Source organism: Lindgomyces ingoldianus (assembly GCF_010093535.1).
Source record: "Lindgomyces ingoldianus strain ATCC 200398 unplaced genomic scaffold BDR25scaffold_17, whole genome shotgun sequence".
NCBI lineage: Eukaryota > Fungi > Ascomycota > Dothideomycetes > Pleosporales > Lindgomycetaceae > Lindgomyces > Lindgomyces ingoldianus.
Window position 1 is genome coordinate 131,385 of NW_022985178.1, and position 12,730 is coordinate 144,114.

A 12,730-nucleotide genomic window follows, 5' to 3' on the forward strand; every position below is an offset into this window, starting at 1 on the left:
TGCTGCTGGCGGTGCAGCCGATTGATTGGTGATGCTGCTTTAGGTCCCGAGAGGGTGAAGCAGATGGGGCGGTGGTGCTGCTGGCGGTGCAGCTGATTGGTCGGTAGGCCTGCTGTCTCTAGGCCTGTAGGATGCCTGCTGCCTCAGGGCTTCTGATCGTGTAGCAGAGGATCGGGGGGTGTGGTGATCTCTCCTAGAGTGATCAGTACAATAGAGCTCCAAGCTCTCTTCCGTTGTACGGGTAATGTAGGCCCTTCCCTACAGTTAATTTAGCTGCAGCGTCTTGCTCAGCACAGGGCTCTTTAAGAGGCGTTGGGGTACCTGGCCTAACCAGGATTTTGCGGTGGTTGTCGGCGAATCAAGCACACAGGCTGATCGCTCAGTAGGTGGTCGTCGGCGAATCAAGCACCCAGGCTGATCGCTCAGTTTAACCCTGATATTATGTCGCCGTCCTCCGGCCGAAATGGGGTTGATCCTAGTTTAATGTGATGACAAGCACTGTCTCTACTACCGTATGGAGCTGGGGAAGCATGGCAGAGTAGGTCGGCTCTATTTCAGCTAAACTAGGATGGGGAGTGAAGGAGGCGAAGGGTTTTCGCGAGAGAAAAGCTTGCGCAGCGCCAAGGCGCTAGCGCGCTCGCTTAACCCTTAGCGAGATCATGTGACTAGCAGCGGAGCTTGACAAGCAGCACCGTCACAAAGATCTTATATAGTGTCTTCTAGTTATTAGCATAGTTTAGCGTCTAATTATATAGGTATACGCTAGCTCTAGTAATATATAGCTATATATTCTATAGTAGGTTAGCATTTAGTTGCATAGCCTATAACTTTTTCTTATTTACACCTTTTAAGTGTAACGATTCTACGAATCGTTCCATCTCGGGTCGCTCGGATCCTATCCGAAGGATCCCCGTATCGGCCCCGACCATGACTCGACCCAGTCCCCCGCAGTTGCCCCTATTCCCTCATGTATTTAGTCGCACCTCGCCCCTGTAGCTAGCTCGGTAGTTTTCTGATATCCTACGTACAAGGCCTATAGGTGTCATTGGTATTCCCAGGTCTCTGAGTCCCCACGCACTCCCATATGCCTCTGAGTGGATTCATACCGCATTCGGACCCATTGTCTTGCCTGCGCCGTTACATTGTCATTGGTATTCCCAGGTCTCTGAGTCCCCACGCACTCCCATATGCCTCTGAGTGGATTCATACCGCATTTGGACCCATTGTCTTGCCTGCGCCGTTACATTAAGCGTTTAGCTCCTCTGTTCTAGGCTTATGTATCTAGTGCTAAAGGCTTAATAGTTATTCTATGCAATGCTAGCTAGCGTTTTACCTCTAGTTTTACTATTATAATCTTGTTATTAGCTTTAATAACTTTTATAGTAATATTATAATAGTTCTTTAGAAAAAAAATAAAAATTATAAAAGCTTTAATAATTAATTTAGCAGGCTTATTATTTTTAAAGTAAAGGTCCTACTAGAGGCTAGAATACTTATTAGTAATTAGCATTTAACTCTACTTTTTTATAATGCTTTATGCTTTATATGCATAGAAATTAATTAACAGTTTCTTACTAGGTCTACTATTGCTAATTTATAGTGCGCAGCTAATTTATTATTATATCTTAGCTCTACTATATAAGTTATATTAGACTGTTTTAATTTCTTTAATTTACACTCTTTTAGCTTATTATATAAAGTGTTTAAGTGTAGCTAGTCTAAGGTGTTCTAAACACTTATGCTATAGCTTTACTAATGCCTTTTATAGACTATATTTAGTTCTTGTGTTAATTATATGTGTATAATATAAGCCCTTTTATAGTAGATAGTACTCTAACACCTATTAGCTATAGATTTCTAAGAGATCTCTAATTATTATCTTATCTAGGGCCTTTAAAGCAGTTAGCTTTACTTATGTGTCCTACTAAATTCCTTTCTATTACAGTAGGCAGAACAAGACTAGGTTGCACAGCAGGTCTAGGCACAGTGCAACATTATGTAGTATAAGACTATATACTTAACTATATGTTCTATGCTTACTTTTTAAGCTTAGTGTAGTTAATTTATAGCTTTAAATCTATATATAAAAGTTTCTAGACTAGATAAAGTCTTTTAGTGTTAGTAAATAATAGTTATAGATTTAATTAAAATTATTTGTAATATAGCATATTAAGCCTAAGTTAAGGATAAATAATTTTTTTAGTAGATATCTATTCTAGTTTAAATTAACTATAGCTAGCAATGTAGCTGCCTTAATTCTTAATACTTTCTAGCCTTTAAGTTAGTCTTCTTGTATCTCTAGCATAGGTGTATATAAACTTTTTAAAGTTAGTATTCTTAAATTATGTCTACGCTGCCCTTTAAGTAGGCCTTAAAATTTTAAGTTGTGCTTACACTTTAATGCTATAAGCTTTTTAACTTTTTTATTTAGCATCTACTAGTCTAGTGCTCTGTCTAAATAGACATAGAAGCAGTTCTTTGGTGCATAAATGTGTCTACATGCAGAACATTTAGTGCCTCCTGTTTTAGCAGGTTTCTAGCTTAAAAATAACTTTTTATTATTTTTTTAATAATGTTAATATTAAAGTTTACTCTATTTTCTTAACATTATAACTTTTACACTATAGGTGTTTTTATTTATGCTCTAGGTAGTTTTCTTACTTTTAGTAAAGTATAATAAGTTATCTGTTGTAAAGGCAGCTTTATGCTTTTTTATATGTATTAAATAATTTAACATTATATGTTTTTAAAAGCGCTTTATTATTTCTTTTTAATTTATGTCTAGTGCAAACTGTCTGCTTTTCTAAAAGGTTATAAACTAATAAGGGGTAACTTTATTTATAGTAGTTAGAAAGTCCTTTGTAACAGCATTAAACTGCGTTATTTCTAGAACATTTTATGTCTCTGCTTCTATAGCAGCGTAATTATACTCTGCTAGCTATAGGTCCTATATGCTTACGTTTTTTAGCAGCTTTAAAAATGCAGTATATTAGTTACACACATGTTTTTGTTTAAATTAGTTGTTAACACTTACTATAGCTTTAAAGTTTATAATCTACTGTCTAAGTAGTTAATCTAGGGAACAGCATGTACACTGCAGATGCGGGCTAACTATTAACTAGATAAAGATAATAATCTGTTAAAAGCTTAATTGCTCTCTTTTATAATTATGTCTATTACTCTTATACTTGTTAGCCTTAATCTTGTAGTATTTAATAGCTTCTTTAAAGGCTCTAATACTGCTTGTTAATAGCTTGTTTATGTGCGTAAGCGTTTTAACATTAGAGGCTAGTAAAAACTTAGCTATTAGCGGCATCTCTAGAGCTCTTGGTTTAGAGATTATTTAGATGGTCAACTTAGGATCCACTTGCGGCCAGATGCTGTGCGCTACACATCTCAATTGCAGCTGCATCATCCAGGCTCTGTAGTCGGTGTGGTCTCGAAGGACGACTGTCGCGTCTTGAGGAGGCTGGGTGGCCATTTTGTATTAATGGAGGCACTAAGACTCTTAATTGTCAGATTAAAGCACTATTTCTTAGCTTCCTAAGATGAATAATGGGTTTAGATATGATGTATAGGATGATGATTAATTGCCTTAATTTATTAATCCTTTTTCTGCTCTACTCGTGTTGCTCAGCTTTTTGTTTTGCCGATCCAAGTCCCTCGCGCACTTGCCCTATGCGCGACCAGCTTGCAACATGCTGCAAAATGCTGCAAAATGCTGCAACATGCAGCAATTTGCAGCAACATACTGTTCGAGCTTATTGCTCGTACTATGTAGCAGCTTTCGTCAAACGTTCCTCCTGTCTTGACAGTAGGTGCGCATATCTGACAAAGTTATTTATACCTAATAATAGAAGGCTAGATAGAGAAATTATAATAATATATTAAGAAGAATCTAGTATAGAAGTATATTTAAAAGAGCTAAAACTTACTAGTAGTACTAATTTTATTTATTAAAAAGAAGAATAGAAAATAGTAACTATATATAGACTATAGAGAACTAAATAAAGTTATAAAAAAGAATTAATACTTATTACTATCTATTATAGTGTTGGAATATCAATAAGCATAGGAGAAGGAGGATCATCGAACTAGGTTTGATGAGCCTCCGATACACATCCGATACAGACCTAATACAGCGCCTCGGTACCTACAAGTCATACTAACACTCTCCCTACAAGATATGTATATATACATACTTATAGTTAGGGAAGTAATCAAGCAATTAATAAATCAATTAATAGTTACTATACAGTAGTGTTTTCCTTTCGTTATCTTATCGAGATCTCGATCCCGAACCATACCTTGGTAATACCAACACTAATTAGTGGATTCTCATCCGAGTATGGTCCTATACTCATCCGACTATCCACAGATTAGCAAAGTACCAATGCAAGAAGAGGCAGAAGTATAGCATCTCTCTGCGCTAACGGAAGAAAATAGGAAATCCTAGTACAGCATCTCAGGATTGCCTGTTCGGCTTTCGAAGACTCTAGTACAGCATCTTAGAGTTGCGTCCATCACGCAAGGAACCTCTAAGTCTAGTTGGATAGTGTTCCAATTGCAGGTATCAGCACTTTAGTATAGTATCTCGGAGTCTCTTACTAGCAATTCACACCAAAACTCATCAGCTACTCTACGACAGCGATACAAGGACACTAACTCGACTATCACCTTCGACGATAGCCCAACAATACCCCTGTTTCGTTCTAAAACAGCCACCCAGAACTCAAAGAGCACGATCGCCATCGATAAGAATCCGAAACTGATCCGAAATAGCCACCATGCTCTTCACAATTCCTCTAGAACTTGAAGGAATAGTCGACCCAACCGTTTGGGGCGAACCCATCAATATCGGACCAGATTCGGAACCCTCTCCGGCCCACTTGAACACGTACATCCGGTACAACATTTACAAATACACCAAATACGAATATTGCGACTTTGAACTTTTCGACGCTTTCGTTGTAGACTTCCTAGGATGGGAAGAAGCAACGTTTCGACTGGCGAATGCGGATATTAATCGGATCCTACGCGATTTCCTACGACAAAACGGTGTATATGTGAAAATGGACAAATCCCTGATCGCTGCAAAGTTGGCAGAACTCAACAACCTCGATAACATGCCCGAATGGGATCCGATAGAGCTCCGCAAACAGAAGGATAAGAAAATCATGAATTCCTAGTACGACGAAAGATCCCCACGATACCAGGAAGCGAATACGCCACTATACCCTCAGCCTAGCTACGTCCCGTTTGCACCCAGGGAAACTAACTCGCCTGTTCCGAATCAGCACCGATACACACCTGAATATGCGCCCCATAACTCTCAAACACGGAATACGTCACGCGAGCCGAGAATGTCAACACCAACGATATCAGAGGACATCCCTAGGGCTGGAGCTTCACATTGGCACCCACCAACTCCTCAACCGAGACCGCAACAAACCCCTGCTCCAATACCAACCCAATACAGCTCCGTACCTTACAGGGCAACGCCAATTCCCCCTAAATGAACTAAGGAAATTGCGCTAGTCGGGAAGTGTTATGCGAACGACAGTACAGCCCAATTTAGAGGGGAATCGTACGACTTTCTGGACGCAAAACTACCAGTATTCTACGACAACTACACCTAATCGGCATTACCTCCTACAGGCTAGCCGAGAGCCTTCTCGTTTATGCTTAAGGGTAAGGCAAAATAGTACTATTACGATTACCTCTTCGGCAAGAATCTAGATTTCGAACAACTTGTCAAGAAAATATCTAAACGATTCCATAGTGTAGAGAACAAGCAACGGTATCTACGAGAATGGCAGACTATGTCCCTTTAGGACACTATTGGAGCGAATCTGGATAAGACACTATTAGAATACTTAGAGCTAGTTATCAACAAATTATACACAATCTAGAAAGGGCTCAATCCAACAGTACAGACAGAGGACGCCATCAGAGATCAACTTCTACAAGCCTGTCAAGGCGTATCAGAATGCAACCTCGCCTTATACAAGCCCGCGACTACGTACACAGCACTATACAACGAACTTCAGACCTCTATTAGAACCTTAGAGAGGACAAAGAAAAGTACAACCAGTCAGTCCTTCTTGTAGTATCTCCCTACCAATAGAGACGAAGACGATAAGGATTACCAATTCTAGACAGACAGAATGTATAGCAAAAACAGGGAGAAGTTCAAAAAGTTTTCCAAACCTAAGTTTAACTAAAACAGATCCGATACCCGTTGGATTAGTAGGACAAAGAAATGTTTTATATACAAGAAAGTAGGCTGTTAGTCAACCAAACACACACTAGAGGAAAGACAACACAGCTATTAAAGCTTCCGAAACCACTCTAATATAGGGTGGAAAAGGTTCAAACAATTCCTATACGAGTATAAAGGTACTAACATAGAAGACAATAATAAGGACAACCTTTACATGGATCAACTAATCACTTATCACAACCTTGACAACAACTATAAAGAAGAAGACGAGCAATTCTTTACAAGCGCCCTAAACGAATCCGTCAATGGTGTCCAACTAGTTACACTCCTAGAAGACAACGCTGTATTCCATCAATTCACGAAACACGACCCCAACAACCTTAATAACGTACCCACTCCGAATCCGCACCAATACTCTTCTAATACCTTCTAGAGCATTCTACCTAATAGTAGAGCCGCCAATATCTCTACAGCAGGATAAGAATAGTTTTAAGCCCTACAGAAGATACAAACGGTACAACTAAACACGAACAACGCAGGACTCCACAATATTCGATTTAGAAAAGGATGTGCAACATCTCTAGGAACTGCGCAGATTCGGACCCCAATCGGACCAATTACCTTCCACGTAGTACCAGCAAGAACTCCTTTTCTACTATACCTAGCCGATATAGATCGGCTGGGTGTAAGGCTTAATAATCTCAAAAACGAAATTGTACAGGGATACAATTGGATCCCTATCGTACGCAAATGGGGTCACCCATAGATACTTCTAGATAGAAACGAGGAGATAGCAGCTGCGCATCTCACGAAAACTAAACTACAGCAACTCTACAGACGTTTTAGGCACCCATTAATCAAAAAGCTTGAGAACTTGCTTAATCGAGCACTGCTAGAAGAAACAATTGATAGAGATGTACTAAAACGAATCACAAGGCGATGCCATAGATGCTAAATATCCAATTCCGCTCCGAGTAGGTTCCGATTCCGACTAAAAGACAATAGAGAGTTCAATTTCAACTGCGAGGTTATCATCGATATCCTATACCTAGGTGGCCAAGCTGCTATACACGCTATAGATTCAGCTATAAGCTTCCAAGTAGCAAGATTTCTTAAGGATTAAATAACAAAAACAGTATAGAATACGCTGCGCGAATGCTGGATCGATAGCTACCTAGGGCCCCCCAAAACCCTTTAGTATGACGCTGGAAAGAATTTCACCTCTTTAGAGTTTCGCGCGAAGGCTTCCTTGATAGCAATTGAGATAAAAGAGGTACTAGTAGAGGCACACAATAGTGTAGAAAAGGTGGAACGAGCTCACGCAGCACTACGAAGGGCTTTCGACATAATCTAGTCCGAATGCGCTCCGAACATGACCATAGAAAACGCCCTACAGGCTGTAGTGAAGGCAGTAAACGATACGGCTGGCCCTGATGGATTAGTACCTACTCTGCTTGTATTTGGAGCATATCTACAAATAACAGAAACGTCACCTCCATCCCCTAATATCTACACAAGAGCGGAAGCAATCCGGAAAGCTATGCAGGAGATTAAAAGAATACACGCTAAGACACAAGTCTCACTAGTATTAGCAACCCAAAACGGACCCGATACAACTCCAATCAAGGAACTAGCCTTACAAAGTAATGTACAGGTTTAGAGAGAAAACAAGGGATAGACAGGACCATTCAAATTAATAGGTATAAAAGGGGAAACGTGCATTGTCAACACACTGCAAGGACCTGTTCCATTTAAATCAATAGTTGTAAGACCCTACCTAGAAGACCCCCTTTTAGACTCCGAAACAGATCCGAACCCAACTGGACTCCAGAAGACGTCACCAGATCCACCCAGACCCGAGGAATCTAGCCAAAACTCGAACACAGTTGGAGCACAACCAGCACAGAGGAAACAAGGAAGACTAAGGAAGTACCCCCTCCTAGAAGCAACCGACACGTTTATAAGCTCTAAGGAAATATAGCATTAAGAGGAGGCAAAACAACTACAAAGAATAGGCAAGATTACTACACCTAGTAAACTATTTAAAATATTAGACTAAACAGAGATCCAAGCTCTCCTAGACAAAGGAGTATTTATGTTTAAGGAGCACAATTAGAGCTAATACAAAGATACCTAGATTTTCAATGCGCGCATAGTTCGCGAAGTTAAAGGGCTTAGCACAGAAAATCTATATAAGAAATCATGACTAGTTATACAAGGATACTCTAATAGTGACAAGAAACTAATCCTAACCTAAGCACTTACTATCTAACAAGCTAGCTAATAGTTAATCTTAGCAATTATATTAGCTCTAATAAAAGCTAAAATAAGATTATAGTTGTAAGATGTAACTTAGGCATACACACAGTTATACATAGAACTTACACGTCTAATACTAGCCTAAATCCTATCCTAAATTGCTTACAAGTATCTAGAAGGTATAATTATAAGAGTAGTTAAACTAACGTACTTCACGGGCGAGTTGCTCACACACCTAAGTTGCTTACTTTTGCCAAGACCCTACTAAACCACCCTTCCTACACTAATGAATTCCCTATAACACTACTTAGACACGCTAAAAGAATGTTAAATCTAGCTTACGCTCTAAGCTTTTAAATAAAACATAAAACTCTTAAAAAAAATGTGCTGCAGCTATGTGTAGAGTTTTATAAAAGACAATAAATAACTATAGCACTAGATAACCTTTACAAGCTAATTCTACAGCTAAATTATAAAGGCTAGGTAATAAAAAGAAGCAGGTAATTATTAAGACTATACTTAAGCTATATGCGCAAGGAATTTCCTATTAAATAGCATTTATAGCTAATATAGCTAATTCTTTGCGCGCTAAGCGTAATCTAGGCTATGTTTACATAAACTAGCCTAGTACATTTATAAAGCGTTATTTAGAGCTTAAAGTAACATTTAAGCGTAAGTATAACTATAAAAGAGCTTTTTATAAAAGTCTTAAAGTAATTTAAAGCAAGCTTAGCCTTATAAAAAATATTAAAGCTAAGTATAGCATCTAAGATAATAACATGTACAACTTTAGTAAGATAGGCTTTATAATTAGCTAAATATTTTTTAACTATACTTACACTTAAAACTTTACTTTAAGCTTTAAATAACGCTTTATAAATGTACTAAGCTAGTTTATGTAAATATAGCCTAGATTACGCTTAGCGTATAAAGAATTAGCTATATTAGCTATAAATGCTATTTAAGGGGAAATTCCTTGCGCATATAGCTTAAGTATAGTCTTAATAATTACCTGCTTTTTTTTATTACCTAGCCTTTATAATTTAGCTGTAGAATCAGCTTGTAAATGTTATCTAGTGCTATAGTTATTTATTATCTTTTATAAAACTTTACACATAGCTATAGCATATTTTTTTAAAAGTTTTATGTTTTATTTAAAAGCATAAAGTGTAAGCTATAACGTACCTAACAGGTTGGCCGGCTACACAGGTTGGCCAGCTACTTTTGCTAAGCCCCTACTACACTCTACCTATCTACATAATGCCTTAACAACAACACTAGATTAAATCTTCTAAAGAATGTTAAATATAGCTTACTTTTTAAGCTTTTAAATAAAACTTAAAACTTTTCTTATAACGCGCTATAGCTATCTATAATGTCTTTTACATAACACTAAGTAATTAACGCGCTAGATAGCCTTTAAAAGTAGAATACTAGCTTAAATTAAAGAATCTAACTAAGCTTAAAAAAAAGGTAGTTATTAAGTACATACTTAAGCTTATTACACACAGATTTCTTTTTAAGCTTATAGCTATAGCTAATATAGCTAATTCTTTACACGCAGAGCATAATCTAGGCTAGGTTAGCTTAAACTAGCCTAGTATGTAGGTTAAGCACTGCTCTAAGTTTATAATAAAGTTTAATTATAAGTAAAATACTACAACAGTTTATAAATGATCTGTAAAAGCAAAGCTTGCTTAGAGTAATTGTTGTAACTGCTAATTAAAGAGCAATAAAAAGCAAGTCTATTAACTATAAAAGGCTTATAGAGAGCTTAGGCGCTAAGTGTCTTAGGCTGCTTGTCTAAAACACAGGCGCGACACTAAGCCTATGTGCGCGACGCAAGGTCCCTGTGCTTTTCTTACGCAACAGTAATAGTTAGCGCATTAAAGTAAGTTGTCTAGGTTAAAGAATAGTTACAGCATAATACTTATAAGGACAGAGCTCTGTACTACTACGCTAATACAACTAAAAAGGTGCAAATAATTAACTAATAGTTAATTATTATGTATAGAATAGTATATATACCTGTTGCATGTAAGCACTATCTTAGCCTTACATTATCCCCCTTCTTAGCAGACGCATGTCCCAGGCGTCACATGACCTACCCGCAGCTTAGAGGCGCCTATGCGCATGTCTCGGTTACCGGCCAGAGGCTGACCACCTGCGGCCTAGAGGCGCGGGATAAATAACAACACTTAGTGGCCCACGCTAGCTAAGCTATACACACTAGACCTCCTAGCAGCTACAACGTGGCGCTAGAAGAGGCTGCTTTATGTTTTAGTCTAAAAACTAGCTAAGCTGTCTAAGGTGTAGGTTAAACGCGCAACTGTCCTTGTTGTTAGTTAATTATTATGTAAGGATAGAGCTCTATACTACTACGCTAATACAACTAAAAAGGTGTAAATAATTAACTAACAGTTAATTATTATGTACAGAATAGTATATATACCTATTGCACATAAGCACTATCTTAGCCTTACATTAGCAAAGTATTATTAGACAGGTAATAGATATATAATAATAACATTTAACTATAGCATGTAACTAATTACTAACACACTAATATAGCTAAAAACATAAATAATAGCTAGCTCTAGCTCTTAACGCGTTTCTGCTTTTATAATAGTCTTTCTTTATTATAGTTATGTTACAGCTATCTAACCTCTAAGTACCCTAAGGGCTTAGCACAGGGTATATAGGCTCCTTAGCCTCTGTACCTCTGCCTCTAACCCTAAGGTTTACTCTCTCTTGTTACCCCCCTATCCTGCATTCCCTCTCTATAACCTATGTTTCCTGCTTAATACCTCTTACATCCTCCTCTTTACACCTTGCAGTCTCTAGCGTTGTGTAATAAGGTAGACACCCTGCCTGCTAAGCTAATACTATGCAACTTTCCCTACTGTACTAAAAAGTACGTATAAGAATACTTAAGCTAAGTATTCTTGCATAGTATAATATATATATAGATAATGCTAGAGCTAGCACTAGCACTAGCAGTTGTCTCTAGTCTAGCCTAAACCTCTATAAGCAAGAGAAGGCTATGTGGTTAACTGTGCCTACCTTATTACATGTTGCGCCTGTTCCTTTTACTGCCTAATACTGCTACACTATGCCTAATACTGCTACCTAATATTCTTAATTTAATTGTTTTAGCATTAAAGCCCTAGTTGTAGAGCCTTAGCTTATGTATTTTATTGCCTCTACAGGAATTTCTTAGAGTGCTAGGGAGCTCTAGCGCTGCCTCTGCCTCTGCCTCTGCCTCTGCCTCTCTATCGCTGCAAAGATTAATGTAGTACATGTAATACCTTAACAAGCTGTTTTACTTACATAACTGCTAGTTTAGCTTCTTTAACTACTGTTTAAATATAATAGGCTAATGCCTAGAGGTGTTAGTAAGAGATTGCCTACTAGTGTTAAGAGATGCATAAAGTAAACTATAGTAAATTGTAGTAAACTACAGTAAATTGCAGTAAACTACAGCAAATTACAGTAAACTATAGTAAATTACAGTAAACTATAGTAAATTACAGTAAACTATAGTAAATTGCAGCAAACTACAGTAGATTACAGCAGCAGGCAGCAATCTCTAGTAGATATTAGTTGTGTTACAAGTAGCTCTATGTATAGAGAGAGTTATAGGGGGGTAATGTCTCTAGAAAAAAAGCCTTAAAAAGGGCAGCAATAACTATACATAAGCTAGTGTTAGTGTAATAGAAAATTACTAAGCTTAAGTAGCTAATAAGGCAGCTACATTTAGAAAGGCCTGCGCTTAACAGCTCTAAAGGAGGTTAGAGCGCGCAGTGACAGGAAGAAGGTAAAGAAGCAAGTGTAAGCTAAAGTAGGTAAGTAATCCTAAAGGTGCTACAAACAGTGCAATTAGACTAGGCATAACGTGCAAACATGTAAGTAAGAAGTAGAAGTAGTATCTAAATAATATTCTAAGCTGTACTCTACTCTATAGTGCTAGAGCAGGTTGTTATAGGCTATAATAAAGTTTATTATAGTGTAGTCTTGGCAAAAGTAAGCAACTTAGGTGTGTAAGAAACTGCTAATCCCTAACACTGTCAGATTAAAACACTGTTTCTAGGCTTCCTAAGATAAATGATGGGTTTAGATATAATGTATAGGATGATGATTAATTGTATTAATTATTCAATCCTTTTTCTGCTCTGCTCGTGTTGCTCGGCTTTTGTTTTTCCGGTCCGAGTCCCTCGCGCACTAGCCCTATGCGCGACCAGCTTGCAA

General features: G+C 37.8%; 3 protein-coding genes across 3 annotated transcripts in view; all 3 read left to right on the plus strand.

The window, feature by feature from the left end:
• The window catches only part of BDR25DRAFT_393827 (uncharacterized protein), a gene marked incomplete at both ends in the record, with an annotated part of 805 nt that extends 153 nt beyond the window's left edge, over positions 1 to 652 (plus strand). Inside the window, 7 exons of the mRNA XM_033698274.1 lie at positions 44 to 103; positions 131 to 158; positions 198 to 241; positions 292 to 382; positions 427 to 468; positions 497 to 542; positions 582 to 652. Coding sequence (XP_033547105.1) covers positions 44 to 103; positions 131 to 158; positions 198 to 241; positions 292 to 382; positions 427 to 468; positions 497 to 542; positions 582 to 652 — 382 coding nt within the window. The remainder of the gene's footprint in view (positions 1 to 43; positions 104 to 130; positions 159 to 197; positions 242 to 291; positions 383 to 426; positions 469 to 496; positions 543 to 581) is intronic.
• A 4,261-nt stretch (positions 653 to 4,913) lies between these two features.
• On the plus strand, positions 4,914 to 5,156 carry BDR25DRAFT_163724 (uncharacterized protein; the record flags this gene model as incomplete). Its single annotated transcript, XM_033684069.1, has 1 exon — positions 4,914 to 5,156. A coding segment is annotated over one exon (243 nt), but the record flags the coding sequence as incomplete, so codon positions are not given.
• Positions 5,157 to 6,437: 1,281 nt separating this feature from the next.
• Positions 6,438 to 8,148, plus strand: BDR25DRAFT_355382 (uncharacterized protein; the record flags this gene model as incomplete). The annotated part of the gene is made up of 10 exons (XM_033695449.1): positions 6,438 to 6,611; positions 6,763 to 6,792; positions 6,819 to 6,978; positions 7,018 to 7,139; positions 7,172 to 7,197; positions 7,229 to 7,322; positions 7,422 to 7,529; positions 7,578 to 7,866; positions 7,924 to 7,988; positions 8,020 to 8,148. The coding sequence occupies 10 exons, from the start codon at positions 6,438 to 6,440 to the stop codon at positions 8,146 to 8,148; spliced, it is 1,197 nt and encodes a 398-aa protein (XP_033547107.1).
• Between the last annotated feature and the right edge of the window lie 4,582 nt (positions 8,149 to 12,730).